At 39.7% G+C, this 22,722-nt stretch overlaps 2 protein-coding genes across 3 annotated transcripts; both read left to right on the forward strand.

Moving 5' to 3' along the window:
* The first annotated feature begins 421 nt into the window (after positions 1-421).
* LOC142996694 (prostaglandin D2 receptor 2) lies at positions 422-5,727 on the forward strand. The gene is made up of 2 exons (XM_076147708.1): positions 422-659; positions 4,183-5,727. Exon 2 carries the CDS (start codon positions 4,190-4,192, stop codon positions 5,543-5,545), a length of 1,356 nt encoding a protein of 451 aa, XP_076003823.1. The 5' UTR covers positions 422-659; positions 4,183-4,189; the 3' UTR covers positions 5,546-5,727.
* Positions 5,728-9,049: 3,322 nt separating this feature from the next.
* Positions 9,050-22,694, forward strand: cabp2a (calcium binding protein 2a). Of its 2 annotated transcripts, XM_076147710.1 has the most exons (8): positions 9,050-9,523; positions 9,798-9,980; positions 15,614-15,823; positions 18,841-18,871; positions 19,193-19,327; positions 19,789-19,898; positions 20,789-20,936; positions 21,786-22,694. In XM_076147710.1, the coding sequence occupies exons 1-8, from the start codon at positions 9,464-9,466 to the stop codon at positions 21,809-21,811; spliced, it is 903 nt and encodes a 300-aa protein (XP_076003825.1). In that variant the 5' UTR covers positions 9,050-9,463; the 3' UTR covers positions 21,812-22,694. The 2 variants fall into 2 exon arrangements, with proteins under 2 accessions (XP_076003825.1, XP_076003824.1); XM_076147709.1 differs by lacking the exon at positions 15,614-15,823.
* Positions 22,695-22,722: the final 28 nt, after the last annotated feature.

Genomic DNA, 22,722 nt, shown 5'->3' on the forward strand with positions numbered 1-22,722 from the left:
CATTGAGATTGTTTTGACAGATTTATACCAAATAAGTACCGTATTATATTTTTGACATAAGACAGAGTTCAATTTGATGTATGATTTGTGTACTTGTATACATATATGTACTTGAGTATAGACTGTATATTGTCAATGCACCGTGTTTCAGTATGGGGACTGGTTCACACAAGTCAAGATTTGGAATGATGATGGTTACCATCATCATTCCAAATCTTGTATGACAGTGTATGTATGACAGACACTGAAGTCTAAAGTCAGGCTGTGGTCTTGCATATCATGTTTCATTCTGTTTGTTTTGTCTTTCCATTTTTGTTCTTGTACTCATGTCGCTCAGTTTCCTCATTCTTGTCTGATATGATAATCTAGCCAAATTTACATCCACACTCACACACTGGCTCATTCATTAGTCTTCTTAATTTGAATAAAGGTGTGTGTGTGTGTGTGTGTGTGTGTGTGTGTGTGTGTGTGTGTGTGTGTGTGTGTGTGTGTGTGTGTGTGTGTGTGTGTGTGTGTGGGAGTGTCTTCAAATCGGCAGTGTTGTGGAAAGTGACAGAACTGGAGGGATGAGTGTCGTTGACAGCAAGACAGCGAGAGCGCCGGAACAGGACAGGATTTTTGCTTTCACTCTCCTCTGTGAATGTGAAGCTAACATCTGGGTGAGTGCTAAACAAAAGCTTGAAACTTAATGAATGATGAATAAAATAACACATCAGAACTACACAACTTAGTATATATAATATGTATAATATTGATGTAATATTCCCATGCTGCCCCAACACTGCACACTGGGTTTAATAATATTTTGTAATAATCTTTATTATTAAGGCAATTTATGTAGCTGAAAGTACTTTTAATTTAATGTATGTATGTGATGTTGCTTTCTATTGTGTTTTTGAACATCCATTCATCCATCCGCTCTCTGTACTCTCTTATCTTATCATTGCTTGTGGGGGGCTGGAGAGAGGGAGGATTCACCATTTATAGGTCGCCAGTCCATCACAGGGGTTGTTGTTTTAGCAAATCAGCTTAATATTATATGACTCAAACATGTTGATATGATAAATAATATAAAGTTGTGGCACTAACTCAAGTTCACGTCTGCATTCAGTTCTGTAACACAAACAGAACCTCAATTCTTCCAGTTTTTCACTGATAGAGAAGATACACTTACTAAACTATACTAGAGACAGGGATCGTAACACTGGTGCCACAGTGGAATGATGTCACATCGTAGCAGAAATTGAATTTTTTAAAAGTGTAACATTAAAAGCGACATATAGGAGATGTTAGTTCCTGTCATATTTATATTTGAGTATGTGTTGAACATTACCAAAGTCGGGCTTGGTTGGTCCTGCTTTGAACACTGTAACAAAAACCAACACATAACAAAGGCCAGTGAGAACAGAGCTGGACATTGGAAAGAGGGCCTTAGAAAAACAGAATTGTCAATGGTTTGTTTTCACTCAGTTTGCACAGCAGTTTATCAGCCAGGAAGGGTCAAAGTGGATCAGTGTTTTGTTTTTTCAAGGAATGAAAAGCGTTTTGAAATTAGACCCCGAAATAAAAAATTACATAAGAACAGGGAAATCCATCTTATATGTCACCTTTAATTGCACCATTGTCCATGCAGCTTGTGAGACTACAAATGAACAGCACACTGAGCCATAATTGTGATTACAACTCTACTCTTTATTTTCCTGCCATTGTTGGCTCCAAACACTGAAAAAGTTCCATAGCATCCCAAATGATGAGTCTGTTACTATGGAAACATAAAGTAAAGTCTGGAGAGAGGTCGTGGTCATGCCAGTGTTGCATCATGGATGCATTTACTCATTTGTCTGTGCATTCATGCTCAGACATGGCTCAGTCTTAGTCAACATGCTGTACTTTATTTGGATTCCTAAATGTCGATACAAAGTGGGAATGATGGTGGCAGATGCTTCACCACGTGAGGGCAGTTTTGCCTCCATGTAACTCTAAACCCTAACACTAGCTTATTGTATTACCTGAACCTGAACAGACAGTTTAGTAACACGTGACAGTGAGTGTGTAACACAGGCGAGCTCTAGACCGAGAACAGTGAAAAGGAGAGGGGCTTAATCCTATTTGTTTGCTTTCTATATTGATCCTCTGGTTAAGATATGCTGTTTTTATATTCATCTATGCAACATGATATTTGTGTTTGCCTTGTCTCTGATTTGTTAGTATAAACTGATTTGTAAGTATAAACTGATTTGTTAGTATAAACAGATGTGTCAGAAAATAACTGTGGTCATTTTCAGACTTTTGGGTTTGTTGTTGTGTTTTGTGAATCTTTTGTCAGTATGATGTCGTAGGTGACTCTTATGCCTCAATGCAGTTAAATTAGATGTTGCTCCTCCACGGCCACATAGGGGTTCAGAAAAATGCTTGGCATGGTTGAAGGAATGCTTTAGTGCTTTTATTGTGGATCTTTCAAATGTTACCTGTATTTATAAAAAGTAAGCAGCTGTACTTATTGACAGAGTTCCGCGTTGTCTGAACTGTTCCTTTAGTAACATCTTGCACAACTTCCAAACACACAAAGACCAGCTCTAAGCTCAATTGACTACAACAACTGAGACTGAGAGAAACGTGCTTTTGTTGTGTGCTAAGGCGAAGCACTTTGTGTCACTCTGATAACTCATGGTTTCATGTATTGTCATTCTGTTAGTATACAACAGCTGAGCAATGGCTCCTGTGCCACTGGGAACATCCATCAGTTACAGTAAAAATATACACCATCAACAATAATCAGGGTATGAAATAAATGATTAAAATTGACAGCCAAATGCAAACACTATCATTTACAGAATCCTTCCATGATCAATTGATTTTATGCTTGAAATCCAATAGTCCAGTTCCAATAAATGTTAGTGTGCCAGCCTTTACACCTCACAGAATGTGAACTGTACCATGGCCCGGAGCAGGTTATTGCTTTTGTAAACAGTACTTGATGAAGAAGCCTGCAGAGAAGAGCTGCATTTGCCATGTAAGGTGTCTCCCACATGAGCAGGAAGGAAAGGACAGAAAATATTCTTGCATATGAAGATCATAATTGTCTGTTTGGCACAAGAACAGATCATGCATAAAGCCAATTGATCCAGGGCCTTAAAGTCAAAGGGATTTCCTAATGTGTGGTTTTGGAAATAATCATTACGTAAAGAGCCTGCAGGGGACGTCCTGTCTAGCGTCTAATGTCTGTACTGTCTATATTTGCCTTTTCCAAAGTTTCAGGAATAAGGGTGCAAAACAGGTTTTAGCATTTACATGTTGTCATAATTAATTAAGCAACTTTCCTGGAGTGATACTGCAAATACATCTACCAGTAATAGGCAATATTAGTTGAATTGAAGCATTCCTTGTTAAGAGCCAGGCTTTGTCAACCCCCACGACCCCTGAGTTTGACCTTTAGTGTCAGAGAAGAGAAGAATAATTACCCCATGGATATTTTGCAGCACTCTAAACAGGCTAACTGTGATGATGACAGATGTCAGTGTCTTCTTGGCTTTCCCTGGCTGTTGTACTTAGGAATGTGCTGTTGCCTAATAGCTGGTATGTGCTTAGACTATAGGAACAGGCTGTGACTTGCTGCCAGTCCTAAAAATGACAAACAGTGTCTAAAGGTGAAAAGGACAGGATTTTTTTCGTTCTTGTTTCTTGCTCTAAAATGCAAACTATGTGCCCTTATAACACACTTGTGTGAGATTTGGGGTGCAGCTGGTATATAAGGCAGTTGGCTTTGGCTGCATTACAATGTTGACAGTCACCCAGATACAGGGACTGAAAGGCAGAGGATATAAATCTGCATTCCTACTTTCACAAACTTGAAGACTATGATGCTGTTTTTACCACATATGAGGAACTGTGTCAGCTGTCAACAGAGGGTTCATCAGTCTTCATCATTGCCATCATCACTCTGTCAAGTTAGACTCAGAAACGTGTCCTTTTGTACACAAGTTTTGGTGTGTTCATCAGCATCACATCATCATGCGCAAACATTAAACCAGACCCAGACTCATTGGTCTGACAGAACTTTGTGTAATCTGTTATTTGTTTGATCTCATCATTGGGATTCATTTGTAGGCACATTTGATCTTTATGTCATATTCCTCTGTGTCTTCTCCCTGACATTTAACACTGAACTGTCTTTTCTTTCAGATCACTGATGTCAAACATCACCTCCTCCTCTGATGCCTCAGGGGAACAGTTGTTCTGCCCCGTGCTGCAGGCCATGCGGGAGCACACACACGACAACAACTCAAGGACTAATTTGGCAGTTATTTGTTTCCATGGTATGGTCTCCTGCTTGGGTATTCTGGAGAACGCCCTCATCCTCTGGGTGGTCGGCTTCCGTCTGCAGCGCCGCACTGTGGCCTCTGTCTGGGTGCTCAACCTGGCCATGTCTGACTTCCTGGCCACTCTGACTCTTCCCCTCTTCACTTTCTACCTCTACTCCTCTCACAGTTGGGAACTAGGTGCCCCACTTTGCTCAGCTCAGGCCTCCATCTTCTTCCTCAACATGTTTGTCTCATCCTTCCTGCTGGCTGCCATTTCCCTGGACCGCTGTCTTCTGGTGTCCAAGCCAGTATGGTGCCAGAATCATCGGTCGGTGGCAGGAGCGTGGAAGGTGTGTGTTTTGGGTTGGCTATGGGGAGTCATTAATGCCATCCCGTACTTCCTATTTCGCTCAGTGACTGAGACACTGCATAAAAGAAAATTGTGCTACCACAATTTTGCTTTATATTCATCTGTAGTCATGGTTGATAGGCATTGCAAGGTGCGGCAGGCAGCTACAGCCATCTCCAAGCTTTTGCTGGCTTTCTTGATCCCCCTAGTGGTGATTGCAGGGAGCTACATCACAATTGGCCTCAGCCTGAAAAACAGAATGAGGAAGAGAAGAGAGAGTTCCAGCAGGCTAACTGGAGCACTGCTTGTGGCAAACACAGAAGGAGAAACAGACACTAAAAAAATCTCCATGACAACAAAACCTACTAACATTTTTCTCAAGCCGCTGGCTACCTCAACTACGTGCCACTCGCCCACGCCCATTTCTCCAAATTGCTCTTCTATTCCAGCCAGTCAGAACCTGTTATCTCAAAGCTTCACCAAAATGGTGACATTTGTTATTGCAGCATTTGCACTGTGCTGGTCTCCCTATCATACCTTCTGCATAATGGAAGTGGCAGCTCAGTACTGGCCGCAAATTGTCTATACAGTGGAGAAGGGACTGCCACTGGCCACAACCTTGGCGTTCCTGAATCCAGTATTGAACCCTATTCTGTACGCCTTCAGCTGCCCACACTTCTGCGTAAGGATTCGACAGAGCCTCGGAGCATTGTTTGATGGACTGGTGGAAGAGGGAGGAGGCATACTGATGGCACCTGGGAGGAGTATGAGAGCCTGGAGCAGGAGGGGAAGCAGTCGAGATGGGAGCGCTGTACCTCCAGGATCCCCAGACTGTACCTCACGCCCTTTAGCTGACTTACGAGTCCCTTTCACAAACTCCTCCCTCCCAGCATAATCTCAAAGCCAGTGGCACGTTGGCCCAGAAGGACATGAGGATGGACACTTGTGGGATATGTTTTCCTTAAAGACCTATGTGTATATACAGTATATGACTAATTTAATGGAAACCACCAGGAATTGCATTTTTAGGATATGTAAATATATTGTAGCACTGAATGGCTATAGCCACAACAGAAACATTTTTTAAATATCACATTGTTATTAAAAATGAATGCATTTCATTTGGAAAATCTTCGCTATGTTACTTAAGTTACTGTAGTAATACAATGTGTACAATAGTGTTCTCTAGGAAGAGAAGTATGTATAAGGACAAGAGGGAAACCATGGGAGAGACAATTCAAAGAGATTGCCTCTCCTGAAACAGCCAGATGTGCAAAAGGAACAACAGGCAGGGGAGACCTGGGCCTTGTTGATGAGGCCCACTGCCGACGGGAAGAAGCTGGATTTGTGGCGTGAGGTTTTGGTCCTGATGGACCTCAGCCTTCTGCCAGAGGGGAGGGTTAAAAACAGTTTGTGTCCAGGGTGGGAGGGGTCGGCCAGAATCTTGCCTGCCCGCTTCAGGGTCCGGGAGGCGTACAGGTCCTGGATGGACGGGAGGTTGCAGCCGATCAGCTTCTCGGCACAGTGGATGATACGCTGTAGCCTGCCCTTGTCCTTGGCAGTGGCTGCAGCGTACCAGACGGTGATGGAGGAGGTGAGGATGGACTCAATGATGGCAGAGTAGAAGGGTACCATCAATGTCTTTGGCAGGCTGAACTTCTTCAGCTGCCTCAGGAAGAACATCCTTTGCTGGGCTTTTTTGGTGAGGGAGCTGATGTTGAGCTCCCACTTGAGGTCCTGGGAGATGATGCCTCCTAGGAAACGAAAGGACTCCACAGTGTCAACTGGGGAGTCACACAGAGTGATGGGGGCAGGTGGGGCTGCGCTCAGTCGGAAATCCACGACCATCTCCTTTGTTTTCAGAGCATTAAGCTCCAGATTGTTACGCTTAATGCACCCATAAGTGCAGGTAGGTAGTTTCAGATGGTGGTTTTCTGATTTGTGTCATACCAAATGAGAAATTACCGATTGCAGATTGCACCTTTTTAGATGTAAATGTAAATGTAAACAAAGGAAACTTGTAGTCAGACTATATCACACATTGAGGGGGGATGTATCACAGATTCTGACCACCAGAGTGCAGTATAAAATTGATTTAGATAAACATAAAGGACATGATAAAGAAGGATTATGCTTTTCAGGTCCTGTAATCCCAGAACACAGAAAATCTGAAGCTCTGAACCTGAGCTTTCAGTATGATTGGATTTGATCATTTCTGATACATGTTTTTGAGCACTGCCACTCAAATCGTCTCCGTCCATCACACTAAATGAGACACACCCAGACAGACAGGCTGAGGTGTAATTTAGGCCACAGCAGTGTTGGATTACCATGGAGGTAGTTGGAATATAGACAGAATATTAGAGAGTGAAGGCCGAGAATATAAAGACAGAGTCGGATTAAAACCAAGGGTCACATACATACAGTACTCACAACTCTACTTTTCATTCTGCCATTCTGTTTCAGCAGATTATCCTCTCTCTCTCTCTCTCTCTCTCTCTCCCTCTCTTTCTCTCTCTCAATCTCTCTCTCTCTCTCTCTCTCTCTCTCTCTGTCTCTCTCTCTCTCTCTCTCTCTCGCTCATTTTACTTATTACTGTACACCTCAGTTGGAATAATTCAGCATTATTATTTTGGATTGTGTATTGTTTTGTTAACATTTTTTTAACATTGCAGAGGTGTAATATGTTTATGTATTTATTCCCTCAAATTCTTTTTTGCTCTTATCTGCTGTGGTGGCGCAACAGACCTGAACCCTCTGAACCCAAAGAGAGTTCAGAGTTGTGAATGATTGTGTGCTGGTGTGTAAGTGTCCATCGAGAAAAAGTAACTTCAAAATAAACCTTTCAACACTACAGGGTTGCACAAGTGACACAATAAATAGCATTTATCCAATCACTTTCACTTTCCCACGCAATTTGGGGAATTCCACAGTTTGAAACATGTCAAAACAAACAAGTCCTCCGGCCCCCCCACCTTGTTTTCATGTTTTGCACGGAATCTGATAATCCATGTTTTAAATGATTTTGAAAATGATAAAAGGTCCCAAATGTTTTGGAAAAGTCATGGAACCTTTTGGTGATTGTAATGTTGCAGTCATGCAGTCACAATTGTAAATCAAGAAGTTAACCAAGTTTATTTTGGTGATTTGTTTGAAAGTGGAGAGAATAAATCCGTCCCATAATTCACTATGTGCTTTCACTGATCTAGAAATACATTTTCCTGCATATTTCTGGTTGTTATCTGATATGGTATTAACATTTGAGCCCTCTGCTTTAGGCTTTTAGTCTCGTCTACATCTGGCATGCAATCGGATCACTTTGTCTATGAGATATGAATGGAATGATGCACATGTGGCAAAGATTTGAGGGTATAATGATGCTCAGCTGCAAGAAAGACGAATATGTGACCAAGAAAAGACACAGATTTTGAAAATATCTACTCCTTAGTGGTTATAAAAACAGCTTAACTAGATAAGGAGAGAATCTAAGTGAGAGAAAGGGAGGGCATATATGTTGAGGGAGGGTTGGTGAGTATTACTGTAAAACGCTTTAATGCACTGCTATGGTACTTATAAGTGACAGATGCTGACTAGAGAATTAAGGTTGAGTCGTGCGTCAGTGATTTCCTTTGGACCATCATCCACTGAGGCGCACACTCACATACTGTACACATGAAGTGGTGAGCATGGATAAGGGTGATCTGCTGCGATTGCACATGTTTTGTTCATATCAGGCACATTTCATCTAACGTGATTCCATGTAACCTCAACCGAACTGACAACAGAATTAAAATAAATAAAAAGCAAACGTAAGTATAAAATATTCACAATATCCTATTTTTAAAAGTATAATTTCCATTAATTTGACTTATTAACCTTTCAAGTATGACTTCACTCTGTTAGATGTAAATGTTAGTATGTCACTCACCTCAGCACAGGTTTCTGGAGAAATTCCGTTCTGGAAAGATGTCACTACTGGTGGTCCCACAAAGTTTAATTTAACATTAAAGAGTAACTGCACAGCTGTATGTTGTTACCAGAAATAATGCTGCGTTAATCCACAGGCAACAGGATGTTGTGACTTGTTACAGCACAACCCAGTGTGTCACTACTAACAGAGAAGAAGTTTGTTTCCCATGTCTTCATAACGGCGGATCTGGGCACACCTACTTCAGTACTTCAGTACTGACAGAACAGTTTTAAAATGTTTCAAACTGTAGAAAAACACTTGTGCAACCTCCATTTAAACTTTTAAGGACAGAAGTTTAGATTTGTTCCTTCATGTCATAGTTTCTAACAATGAGACGCGACTTTCAACAATATAAAGGCGAGGCGGCGCCTACAGTGCATCAGTGAGAGAGAGAGTTTTGTGGAGTGTTTTTAGCTTAATTCATATTTGTTGTATCACCTCCATATTTACTGATCAATGATCGAAGTTGTTAACAAGAAACTCACAAACATTGACAATACAAGTACAGAAGTTAAGTAATAAACAAAACTAAATCAAAATGTCTTCTCCATGTGCTGAAATGGGATTGCTTGGGTCCAGTGGAGACAGTGAAAAGCAATGAGAGTGATATGGAGGTGGATACGAGCAGGCGGATGAAAAACTGAGTGATGGATGTGGATACAGAGAGATGGATGATAGAGAGAGAGAGAGGGCGGAGGGAGGAGCAACAACAGTAGGAGACATGATGCAGATTATCATCCGGTGACAGAGGTTGAAGAGAAACAGATAAAGAGGAGAAGTTGACAAAGCGTGACAGGAGGAGGGAGAGGACGCCTGTGTGTATGTGCAACCTGGGCTTCGAAGATGAATGATGCAAGAAGCGTGTCGTCCATGGAGGTGCCTGAGGACAAGTTAGTGAAGAAGGTTAGTTCATGTGAACATATCCCAGCAGGTCTCTGCATCGCCTTACCATCCTTTACTTTCTGTATCTTTAAAGAGATGATACAATGTTTGCTATCTGATGAATGGTTGCCATGGAGACACAATTCTGGGGTTTTAACCAAGAATTAAAAGTTCAATTAAATCAATTTTGTTATTCATTCATTTGTTCATTTTTTTATTTATCGGTCCATGAATCCCTTTTCTTGCATTGTACATTTATATTTTCTGTCCATCTATTATTTCATTTGTAATCCAGGGTTCATTCAAGAAGAAGATTGACTCCTTCAGACGATGGAGTTCATCGAGTATGAAGAGGCCTCCAAAGCCCAAAGCTAAGTCCTTGAGTCTGTCCTCCCCTGTGGAAGACCCCTGTGACGTCTGGCTTCCAGAGGGGGAACGAAAGAAGCTGAGACCCATTGTGGATTCTGTCTTCGGACAGGTAGGACACATTGAACTTCTTCAAAACAACATGCTGGAGATTTTACGACATTAGTTGAATTTTCTCTTCAGTTTCGTCCAAAGCAGGTCACTGGCATTGTTGAATTTGAGCATTCTTCAAATTATGCAAATATATAATGATGTGACAATGCAGAAGTTATTATGGCAGTGGTTCCCCTTTTTCTTTCCCCTTTTTTAGATCAGAAGTTTTTCACGTTTTTGTGGCAAATTTTGCTATTTTATTTCCATTGATCACAACTTTTACACTTTTACTTTATATTCACAAATTTTAAATCTACATGATCTACATGACAAAAAAACTTAACAATACGCATCAAACAAAGATTATTGTCTTATGTAATTAGGCATTACATACGCATCTAATCATCTAATATTAATGTTTAGTTATGTAGTTTAGATGAACACATTTAACTAGATCTATTGGTAAGGCAATGTTTACAAAATCCAGATGGATGTAAACATTCCTTCTGTGTGCACCCCTGTTGCTTTAAGCATGGCAGAGAATGATAGTTCATATGTTTATTACACGGGTCATATTGCTAGGATGGATACATGATTGTACATCATCTCCCAGCTCACTAGGGGTTGCTGCTTGAGATTTGTTGATTTCTTATCAGTGGAGAATTTGGGTAGTATTGGATGGGAGGAGATACGCCAGTGTGCTAAATCACCCCTAACACACTCTGAGACACACACAGCTGCCAAGCAGAAACTCAGGAAATAGTTTGCAACCCCTGATTATTTCTACAGCTCTATAGACAATTTTTATTTTTCACTCTGAAATGATTACTGATCGGACCTTTTAGCTTCATAGTGCAGCCTCCAAGGTAAACAGGATAGAAAAAATAAAACAAAATTCCCCTACATTTTCATACCTATGAGATTTGGTTCCATTGGACTAGGGTTAGTTGGGCAGGTCATGAACACAACAATCGCACTAACATGTGGACCAAAACAATTACGCCAACACCAGTTTGATGGGGTGATTTGCACCTGGTTCCAAATAAAGTCGTTTATTTTGTGATTTATGCCTGAGTTTTACTGCCATTAATATCTGAGGCAAGCTGTTACTAATAATACCCCACAATCATAATCAGATTCTCTGGACAATTCATTTGAGCACTTCTGAATACTGAATACGGTCATGCAGGATATCAGTAAAACAGTGTTCCATGGTTACACATGCAGGATCAACATGTTGCTTTTGGTGACATTTGTTTATTTGGTTAAGTACAGTAAGCATCACTTAGTACACCAAAAAGAAAAGACAGCCCTGCTGAAAATTTCCTGTTTTCCCTTTTTATCCTATGATCCTCAATGTTCCAACAACAGATGGAGCCAATGATGATATAAGGGAGGGAGAGCTGGGATGAGGGCCAGAAAGTGATGGATGTCATAAAGAAAGAGAGAAGAGATTGATGAGCTGTAAAGAGGGATTAGGGAGAGCTTAAAGGAGTTAAAGGACATGAAGGATTTCATCATACTGAACAGTGTTCAACTTTGGAGGAACAAGATGAACTTCTTTCCAATCATAACTCTGACAAACAGGATGTGCTGTGTCCCAAAGTTATGACTCATGCATTGCAGACAAAGAAACAGAAATTGCTGTATTTGGCTGAAATGTGCAGGGAAGTGTCTGTAATTTGTTATATTAAAACTCACATTAGGTTCTTTAAATGTTCATCAAATGCATCCAGTGCGTGGTAGTTTGGCTGAAATGAGTAGAGAGTGTGTGAATGGATTATTAAAATGGGAAAGCATTGATTGTGTCTGTGGGGCCATTTTGTGGGAGTGAACAAGGAGGCAATAAGTCAAGACAAGGCAGTCCGGTTCTAGATAACCTGTTTTTACTGAGAAGCGTGAGCCTGGTTCGCTCAAAATAGTCAAATGATGCAAATACATCAAAGAGAGAGAGAGAGAGTGTGTGTTTGTGTGCATGTGTGTGTGCAGGCGTGTGTGTCTGTTGTCAGTTGTCATTTATTCTTTGTATTGAACAAGTATTGCTATGTGTCATTACAATACCATAATGGCAATGAGTGCATCTGACTGTGACGTCACTTGGCACTGCTTACATTTCCAATCTGCTCCCAGTGAACCATGACAATCTTTTGTTTTTGGTACTCATAAATGACAGACACGCGCAAATGGTACTAAATACTCAAACAGGTTGAACAGGTTAATACTGTAATTACACAGGAATAGATTTTCAGCCATCTTTCCAAGATATTCAAAGCTCTCCTGACTGAACTCTGCAGCCGTTACTACACAATCCTGCCGTGCACAATACTTGAAGCTGTCAAGTCTCGACATGCTGTCAAACATTTGTTACATTGTCACATTTCATAGCCTTCACAAATGCCATTAGCTGGAGATTATTTCACATTTTTGAAATCTATGATACAGAGTGAATAGGAACAGATTTAGGAAAATAAGCACCTTACAGAGGTTATTTGCTAAGAAGATTCTAAATGCATTGGAAATGTGTTAGGAGATAGATGTTTGTGATACTGATACTGCTTGAGCTGAATTATAGCTTTGTGATTAAATGTGTACATGTGTGTGAATGTGTGCTAGTGTAGCATAGCATGTAAATCCTGACTTCTGGAATGAGTCTGATTTTTCTGTTTGTCCATTTTTGTTTTTCAGGCATCTGGTGAACTTGTTGTTTGCAAGGGATGGGACATGAATTATCACCCAGCAGATCTGTTGTGGGGTTTTAGGCTCAAAAACTTTGTGTTCACACTCTGGCTGTTGGCACCAAATAGAATAGAATAGAAAGTTATTGTTTTTTTGACACTGTGTGTCTGAGTGAGACACACAATGAGTGAGTGAGAGTGTGGAGGATTCTGTGCATTTGAGAAATATGTTGAACTCCCTAATACTAATACTGCTTCATAGTTAGGCCATGGTTCCAGTTAATCTACAGCAACACCCATTACATGACCGAAGCTTCCATTTACTAATCTCATGGCTGTCCAGCTGGATCAGTGGACTAAGGGCCATATTATATAACTGAGACACTGCAGATTCAAATCCTTTGTTGCAAGTCAGCTTTTCCCTTTGCCAATCTATTTAATAGATTCGAAAGGCAAGGGTTTCACAATAACTTTATGATAAAATAACTAAAATCAAAGAAATTAGTCAGATTTATGAATTTTCATTTCATTTCCTCACCCATTTAGAGCAATCTTAGCATTGATCCATCCACACAAAGCATTTGTGTACTGCTGCATTTCATTTAGCCCTCATCCGTCTCATCTGGGGCATTCGCATCTCCAGTTTTGGAAAGTTTTATTATTGATTTATGAACCTGTGCTGCATGATGTGCATGAACAATTTAGACCTCTGATAATGGTCAAACTCCAGGTTCAACATCTGTGAATGAATTTGCCCATTTGCATTATCCTCAAACTAAAATTATGATTGACGCACAGTCAGTGGAACAGTGTCTCTGAGACACTGCATTACTCTGACCTCTGGTGGTGATACATCGCTGTTACTGCTGGAGCTGCAGTTCATATCTGCTGCTCTCCTGTGGTGGAAGCTCAGCAGTGTCAATCACAGGAAAATTCCTAATGGGTGGATTTATTCCTTCCGCTTCCAAGGACTTTGACTTTGACTTCACTTTATCATTAACTCATTAATTGCTATGTTGAGAAAGAGACACAGAAAAATATAGCAGAAGGATGTAAGGATGTTCATTCAGTACCGATACCATGGAGGCAGTGGCTCAGTGGGTAGAGCTTCTGCTTGGGAACCTGAGGGTTGCCGGTTCGAGCCCCTGCTGAGGTGCCCCTGAGCAAGGCACCGAACCCTCAATTGCTCCCCTCTGCGAAGGGTGGTAAATGTAATGTAAGTCGCTTTGGATAAAAGCGTCAGCCAAATGATCGTAATGTAATACCATAGACAAAAATACGACAAAGAGAAAGTCATGCATTCGCAGTAAGAATATCAATGTATTAGCAGTGTTTGTGACGTAAAAATACTCATTGTGTGTAGATTGTAAATCTATTTTAGTGTACTGGTCCTTTTTGGCATTTTCTTTCACCATTTTCAACATTGGTGCATGGAGGTTTGTGAGACAGAGAAACTGTATCACCCTTTTCTTAAAGTGCGAGTTCTTGTCCTCTGCATTTATTCACTCTTTGCACCACTTTCATCTATTTTCCCCTCTTTGTTTACTTAATTTAACTTCTTTCATCCCTTGCAAATGCTCCTCCTCTTGTTCTCCCTCTGCCCCCTGCTCCTACATAACTCCCTCCCTCTAATCTGAAATGTGAGGGATTAAACAAGCATCCTGCTCTCCATGTTTCTACCCATTCCCTCCCCCTTTACTCTTTCTCTCTTTCTCTCTTTCTCTCTTACTCTCGCTCTCTTGCTCTCTCTCTCTCTCTCTCTCTCTCTCTCTCTCTCTCTCTCTCTCTGCCAGAATTGACTTTTTTTTAGAATAAACATGACACATAGAGAGTGGAAGGGTGCAACAGATTACATGTAGTTGTTCTAAATTCAAGTGATCAATTATGGAAAGAGGGGGTAACAGATAAATATAGAAGAAAATAGTGCTTTTTGGTGTTGGCAAGTCGTGCAATCCGAGTCTGGCAGCAGAGATAGTATGACCCAGAGAAGTATGACCCAGCTCTCCCTCCCTCCCTGTAAATCTCCACACCACACCTCTACAACATGAGCATGATGGCCTTCAACATAATGTGGCGTTAGGATTTAATGTGACATCATATGCCTACCTTACCTATCACTGGAGGAGTAGGATCTTAAGCACGTGCACGCACCAGCCTCTAGTTGTAGTGCTGCAGCAGTGGAGCTCAGAGCAGATTTGCCTTTGCCTGACAGGTTTTTCTCCATGGGATGCACTGGATGTATTTTCTTCAATTTTGGAACTTTACGCGAGGGACTAGGCGAGGGACTAGGCGAGGGACTAGGTGGTTGAAGAGAGGAGGAGTGAAAAGAGGGAGTTAAAGAGTGATGGGAAATATTAACAAGGCGACTAAAAAGAAAAGTAAAATCCAGAAGGTAAGGAATGATTCTAGGATGAATATATGAATGAAAGGACAGTTGGAATTGATAACATACAAACAATAATCACTTGTAATCAGATGAAATGTAATATAATATTTAAATATTGTGAAATTTCTTTCAGTAAACTGCTTTCTACTGAACTCAACTGGAGATGTTTGTTATTAAAAAATCCACTGGTGGATAGTGATTTAATTATGACTTGAAATTATGATTGATTGGTTTTAGCTGTTGTTTTGAATTCAGAGTAAGAGATTAAACAAACAAAAAAAAGAAAATAGGAAAATCCCTGTTGTTTCTTGGATCAGTTTGGATGTATAAAAATTAAGAATAATTTCATTTCTTTTAAGATAACAAGAAAATTCAAAATCCACCATTTCAGTTTATCAAGTTATATGTTGTGAAATGAACACAAAAAAAAAATCACAAATAAAATAGCAAAATTTTGTAACCAGGTCTAAACATGATGTAAATATGACCACTGTGCCATGTTTAGACCCTTTTTACATCATGCTTTGTGTTTACTGTAGTAGTAGTAGAAAACAGTCTGTCTCCTAATCTGACTGGTTCCCCTCCTTTAAGTGGGAGTTACCCACAGAAAATAGCGGAGACCCATTGGCTGCAGCCATGCTGGGGGGCGTGAGGGTTGCAGGTGTGGACGCGGAGGAAGGAGAGAGCGAGCGGGTGTTCCATGAACCTCTGTGCACTCTGGTTAAGAACTGCAACTTGCTGCACAACATAGTGGGGCCTGCTTGTATCTTCCTCCGGCAGGGCCTCGCTCAGGGCCAGCTCGTATGTATGACGCTTACACACATGCACACACAACATATAATGTATATCCATCATAGTGTCGCTGTCATCCAGAGCAAGGCCAAAGACAGGTCTTCCGTCAGTACAGTATGACATCATGAGAACATTCCTCACAAATCATCACTTTCTCCAGCAATGATGTCATGGTCATTTGATCACTGCTAAATAAAATACATCATATTTACCTACTTTATGCAGAATAAGACTGTAAGAGATCCGCTGATAAACTTAAAATGTTTCCAGATTGAAAGTGACTATTTCTAAAGAGGTAAACTCAAGTACCTCACTAAAGTACTGTTTTCCAATGCAATGCCAGTATTTCCCGGAATTAGCCCATGAGTTATAACTTCTCATTTGGAGAAAGCCAATTGGCTTCAGATGTACATCATTGGTGATTTATATTTTGAGTGTTTCATAGGAATCCTGAGCTGTATTGAGCTGTGAGATACACAGTATAACATCACTTTCCTGGGAATGTGTTCGGAGTGCAGTTTAGATTTGAACCCCATCTGCTGTGGGTGCAGGCTATATCAAGCGTCTCATTTATTCCAGATGAATGTGCCCGAGATGGCAGGGATCAATAATAATTTCCTGACAGAAGCTGGCAGCACTAATTGAAAAGAGCCATTAGGTTAGTGATGTAGTCCCTGTTCATATGTTCATAACAAGCATGTGTCCCGGGCGATGGGAAGACCTTGGGCCCAGTCTAGAGGGGAAATATAAGATAACTGAATGTCATTAAAGGGATTTATCATTATTATAAATGTTTTAAATCATTTACACAGGTCCTCTTTCTCAGTATGTTTGTGACTTTGTTAAATTCAAGTTTAAATTGGTACAATTTCCTGGTAAATTTTTAGTCATAGAACTGTTGCTCGTATTCACTAATATTCCAATCAAAGCTGATGAGCCACCAAACCCGGAGGATACGCAACTAGAAAAGTGACGAGAATCCTCCACAAAGCCCACAGATTAGTCTATGAGATAATAAAGTCAGACTGATCGCCTTTAGTGGAAATTAAATCCCTGATAATCCCTTTTGCTGTCAAAAATTACAGCAAATACAAATTATTCTTTAACTGATGCTCCAGTTTGTGTTTATACCTCAGAAATGTAACTTGTGTGTAAATTAGTTGGATTCATGCCTGAGGGCTCATGGTCAGTGCGGTGCCTTGTGGCGATGCTTTGTAATTCCATTTTTTTCATTTCACTCTACGTTTTCTCACATGTATCTAAAGTAATGGTTGGAAGTTAAAACAGTAAAAATCATTCCAAAAATGAGTTCAATGTTTTGTCCATTCGCACTTAATTGGATAATGGTTCAAAAGAAAGAAGATGCTCAAAAAATTAAAAATTGCTTGGTTGGCTGTATAAAATATAGAATATTATATAATTACAATTATGTTTGTGGTGTGATTGTTTATGCAAGTACACATAGTAAGTAGGGACTACATAAATGTGTGTAAATGTTCATGTAATCTATTGCTGGACTTCTGTGCAGACAGATGAAAATATCTGCTGAGAAATGAAAAAAACAATGAGCCTTCATGATTTGTAACAGCATTTAGGTCTGTAATCTCCTGACCACTGTTCTCTAACCTGCATCCTATAATCCAGTCCTGCATTATTCCTGCTGGTGACATCACAGCCTGTCAGTCTCACAGAATATGAGAATGAACAAAACAATGTTGAGAACAAATATATCCTGGCATTTTCTTTTTCCGTGTCTACATAATCTGTGCATTTTAAAATTTCATTTTCATTTTGGAGGATTCAGTGGCGGCTGGTGGCCAATGTTTCTTAGCTGTAAAATGACACTGCTGTTGTTATCTTGTGAATTGTCATTGTGATATGAATACCACAACAATGTGAAAGAATACACCACTGTAGTACTTGGTCAATACAAAGAGAGAATGAACGGGGGGGGGGGGGGGAAAGACTATGAAACATCTATTAAGCCCATATTTTGCTGTTTTGAGCACAACAGAACCCTTCTCACTGAAAACACTTTATCCATAACCAGACCCTTTGCCATTGAATGTGGCTCCTCAAAAATTAAAAACACAACAGCACTCAGATGCACCACGACAGCTCAACATGGCTTCTTTTCTGCTCATTAACTCCCACAGACTGGCTACACTGGCACCATAACAATGACTGTCCAGCTTAATAAACCAAATTACAAACACTCTACTCCATATTGCGGCTAAATATGCCATACTGAACACATTTTTATAAAGAACCAAAAATGCGGTAAAATACAACAAATTATACACACCCCAGACCACATTTCAGCCAAACCTCAAAATGTGATCATTTGTTTTAGCAGAAATTTATGTGTGGTAATACAATGTGACAAATGTCTGCCTGCCAGTAAAATCTCCACAACGAGCAGGGGGAATACAATGTTTCTAATGTATCTAACGTGTTTTTGACCAGGGACAACACATTGAATTGGACCCTTTTGCAACGTTTCTGGTTGACAATAAAAACAATAACCACAATGCATTTTATCATCGATGCATCTTGGAATCAAAACTTCCCTCATTTACCAACTGCCACTCATTGGGTTTCGACCGGTGCTCCAACATCTGACCACCAGTGTCACTACAGACCCATGTTTGTCCAGTGTCACCACACCTGCATGTACACAACGACGCCAATGAATATCCTATGTACAAACTTTAATTATATTCTGATGAAGGCAAACAAATAATTAGAAAATCCCACTTCCTCCCTCCTAAAATGATTTAGGTGATTTTTTTCATCAATACTATCTTCAATCTTATCTACTATCTTATTGTGTGACAGATTCAGTAAAAAAGTTATTAATTAAGGTTAGTCATTTTAAAAAACAACATTTATTTTTAAATAGAAGATTTCCTTTGTATTTGGTGTTTATGCTTGTGGTTGGGGAAAAATGAATGAGAGCTGGAAAGTGTGTGTAACCTGACTGGATGTCCACTTCTCTGTATGCATGTTCCACTGCACCACCACAGGACAGAGCTCTGCAACCAGAGGAAATGGAAGGTACAGAAATCACCAAAGCTTATCCTCAACCTTATCCTCATCCAGTCCATTCTTCTGACCTGCGTTTCCGCTCCAATCCTGATTGTGTTGGCTGTCAAGTGTGAACTGTGACCATTGTAGAATTACTATAAACTTGTCCTGTCTTTTCCCTCACAATGCTGTTTTGCACTGTAATAGGCAATGAATTAGTTTTTCAGCTGAAGTAGAGAATAATATGTAGGATTATATAAATGAAAGGATTAGTCTACGCAATAAAAGCAATATCAAACTGTACAACTGATTAATTTTGCATCTCTTATCTGCTTTATGTATTCAATCCAGAGCTACGTGAAGCTTTCAGGGAGTTTGATAAGGACAAGGATGGTTTCATCAGCTGTAAAGACCTGGGCGAGTGCATGAGGACAATGGGATACATGCCAACAGAGATGGAGCTGATAGAACTCAGCCAGCAGATTTGTGAGTCCTGAAGACACGCACGCATACATATTTTATGTTGAAAAAAAATCTAAAATCAGAACTGCTTCCACCAACCTTACAAAATGTATGCTGGGTAGAGAGCAAAGACTTAACATTGCTGGCAAGTTTACATGCAGGTGACATTCTAAGTTACATTTCACCCTTAACCTTGATGAAAGTATGATTACATATGTGTTTTCTGCTCTATTGTATTCTATAGTTTGTAACAGTTCCATTCACAATTGTGTAATGAGGTTGCATGCATTTCTCAAGGGCACCCTGATAATGAAGGAGCAGGAAGTAATTTAGAGTCATTAGCGTTTGAGCGTAATGGCTTCATGTAATAACAGTATGAGGGAACTGTTATTCAGGGATCCTTTATGAACTAAAGAGGGACCCTGCTGCAGATGAACAAAGAAATTGGTCCAGCTCTTAACATTATTCATTTGCTTACCCACTAGGTGGCGGCCGCGTAGACTTTGAGGACTTTGTTGAATTGATGGGTCCCAAGATGTTGGCTGAGACGGCAGATATGATTGGAGTGAAGGAGCTGAGAGATGCTTTCAGGGAGGTTAGTGTGACATCCCACAGTTTGGTGGTCTGCATCACTCTCAATCTTGCACAGAAAATCCACACAGACAGCAAACAAACAGACTAACAATATCAATTTGCTCACTAACACAGCCAGACCTGGACCTTAACATGTTCAGCACAATGCTATCATCACATGCAAAGTCACATGTTTTTGCCTGTCATGGTGGAAACATTAATTTACAAGCTACACAAGCTACCCAAACAGCGTGATCCCTTTGCAGGGACATAACACATACAGCAGGATGCCTACAAAAGCGGGCATTTAAAAGTAGACATGGAGTTATAACATTCTCTCAGCCATAACACTGCTAAAATATGGAATAGATATGCAATCTTACTGTCATTTTGAAGCTGCCACTACTACGTCATGCAAAGTCTTAGCTATGATAAGTGAGCAGGTCTGATGTGATGCCAAAAAGTAAACAATCGCGTTACGTGAATATGACTCTCTCCTGCATACACTGACTTGATCGATGTTGGTAGCTTCTAAGCTTTCCAACATGAAAAATAAGGTACAGGTACAAATATTATCAAAAATGCTCATTTTAGCTATTGAGGAGAGGTTTGGAATTTCATGTTCAACCATTAAAAAAATGAAAGATTTTTCATTTAGAATTATAAAATGTGTGATTCAAGATGTGGAATCTAATGATACAAGCCTGTACTTTAAGCTTTGCTGTTTTTCTGTAAATAAAAAAACAAAATTTAAAAAAAACAGGTGATGGCCTAGTGCTACTAGAACAGGTGACTTTGCATTTAACATGTGGATTTAGATACAGTAGGTCCTCAGCTAACCTATCTTGCTTTGGTGGCCCTTGAAATGCTTGAAATAATGTTCACTTGTTGCACCTCCACTATTTTTCCTAGTTTGACTCAAATGGTGATGGTCAAATCAGCCTTGGGGAGCTGAGGGAGGCCATGAAGAAGCTGATGGGGCAGCAGCTCAACCACCACGAGATTGACGAGATCCTCCATGACGTGGACCTCAACGGAGATGGACAGGTTGACTTTGAAGGTGAGTGATTTGTTTTATTCATATTGAAGCTGTGGCTTAAAATGAGACAAAAGAAGCAAAAGTATGAGGGGAAAAAAGAATTGAAACATGTAACAAGTAATTTAGAAGAACATACTATACCTATGGCATTATGTGTAAGATAACAGTATATCTTTGGCCTTTATTAACTACTATTAGAGAGGAAAGAACAGGCCACTGTGGACATGGCTGCCAAAGCAGCCAGATAGAACAAGGAAAGGCATCCACCCTGATACACTGATATAAAAAATGTGTTTGCTCAAAGAATAGCTCAGTGCATGTATTCACTTTGTCATATGCATCACTCATGTATGAATGAATAAAAGAAGAAGCCTCTCAACTCTGTCTCAGTAAATTGATCATTGGAAACTTCAATATAATTGGCGTAACGGAAAGGATTGACAACAGCAACAGCAGTCTTGTCCCTGCTGGACTGTCCATCAACAGTCCAGCAGGGACAAGATGGGACACACACAATTAATGTGGACATCAACAGAAATCTAGAATGTATAATGGACCAATGTATGAAAATAGGAATAAAGGAGAGGTGGATATCATTACAGAAGATGTAGACGTACCACTAAAATCTCTACAGACACTTCAAGTCAAGTCAGAACGAAAAGGATAGAAAGTCTGGAAAGTAAAGTTACAATATAACCATACAGTAACCTAATTCATCTAAAATTATATCAAATTCTACGTGATTCATTGCAGTATTTTAAAATTCCATTCTGGACATTCATCAGTTCTTCATGGTTTGGAGTAATTTACAGTTAAAATTTTAAATAGGCAGAAAAAGATCCCCAATAATAACATGTATTTTCTTTCCAGAGTTTGTACGAATGATGTCACGCTGACACTTCACCAAATCTCACTGCACTCAAACCAATCTTTGCAGCACTACAAACTATGACACAGGTCTGACCTCACACTGTTGATGTTCTTCTTGTTGTTCTTCATGTACAGTCATCTGTGTTTTTATTTATCTGTTGCTGTAATTGTCTCTGACGTCCTTTAATGTGTAGTAGGTGCTATATTTATTATGTTATCATGTACTTTATGTATTATCTAATTACTGTATGTAATTAGGGGGAATGGAGTAAAGCACATTCGTTTTTATTTGTAAAATCAGAATAAACTTGTCTTTTGAAATTAAATGTATAAACTTGAAGATTTCTTTATGAGAGGACTTGGCTACAAGTACTTAGTGATACGACAGGTGTGTTCTGGTGTAATGGTAAAAGATTCCATTTTTCAAATAAATGCAAACTGTTGACCTTCGAATTTAACAGATGCACTAGAATTTATGTAGAATTTATTTCATTTTGGTCTGCCATATCTATAAAAAATGCATTTCTTTGGGTTTATTATAAATGAGATATTTGCATACCAATTGGCTTTTTTCCCATTTAATTTGATCAAAAATCCAAAATCTCTCTCATAATCTCATATGTCAAGTCATATATGTATAGAAAACGTATATGTATTGATTGTTGTGTGACTATTAAATAGCAATGCTGTATCATAAAATGAAGATTTCAGATTTTAGGGAAACTGAAAACAGCCACATTCATTCATATCACACCAAACATCTGTACACTTTTAATACAATTCCAGTAATCCAGGCAAGAACATTTTTAATGTCAGCAGTAATATGATTTTTTGTTGTCTATTTCCATGTGCAGATTGATCCTTCAGTATAAGTTTACATACTGTTTATTTTGCAGGCATATTTACATGTTACACGTTTTATCTGTACAGTATCTCC

Source organism: Genypterus blacodes, unplaced genomic scaffold (assembly GCF_046128005.1).
Source record: "Genypterus blacodes isolate CSIRO-AG114 ecotype Tasmania unplaced genomic scaffold, CSIRO-AGI_Gbla_v1 ptg000039l_1, whole genome shotgun sequence".
In the NCBI taxonomy this organism is placed as follows: domain Eukaryota; kingdom Metazoa; phylum Chordata; class Actinopteri; order Ophidiiformes; family Ophidiidae; genus Genypterus; species Genypterus blacodes.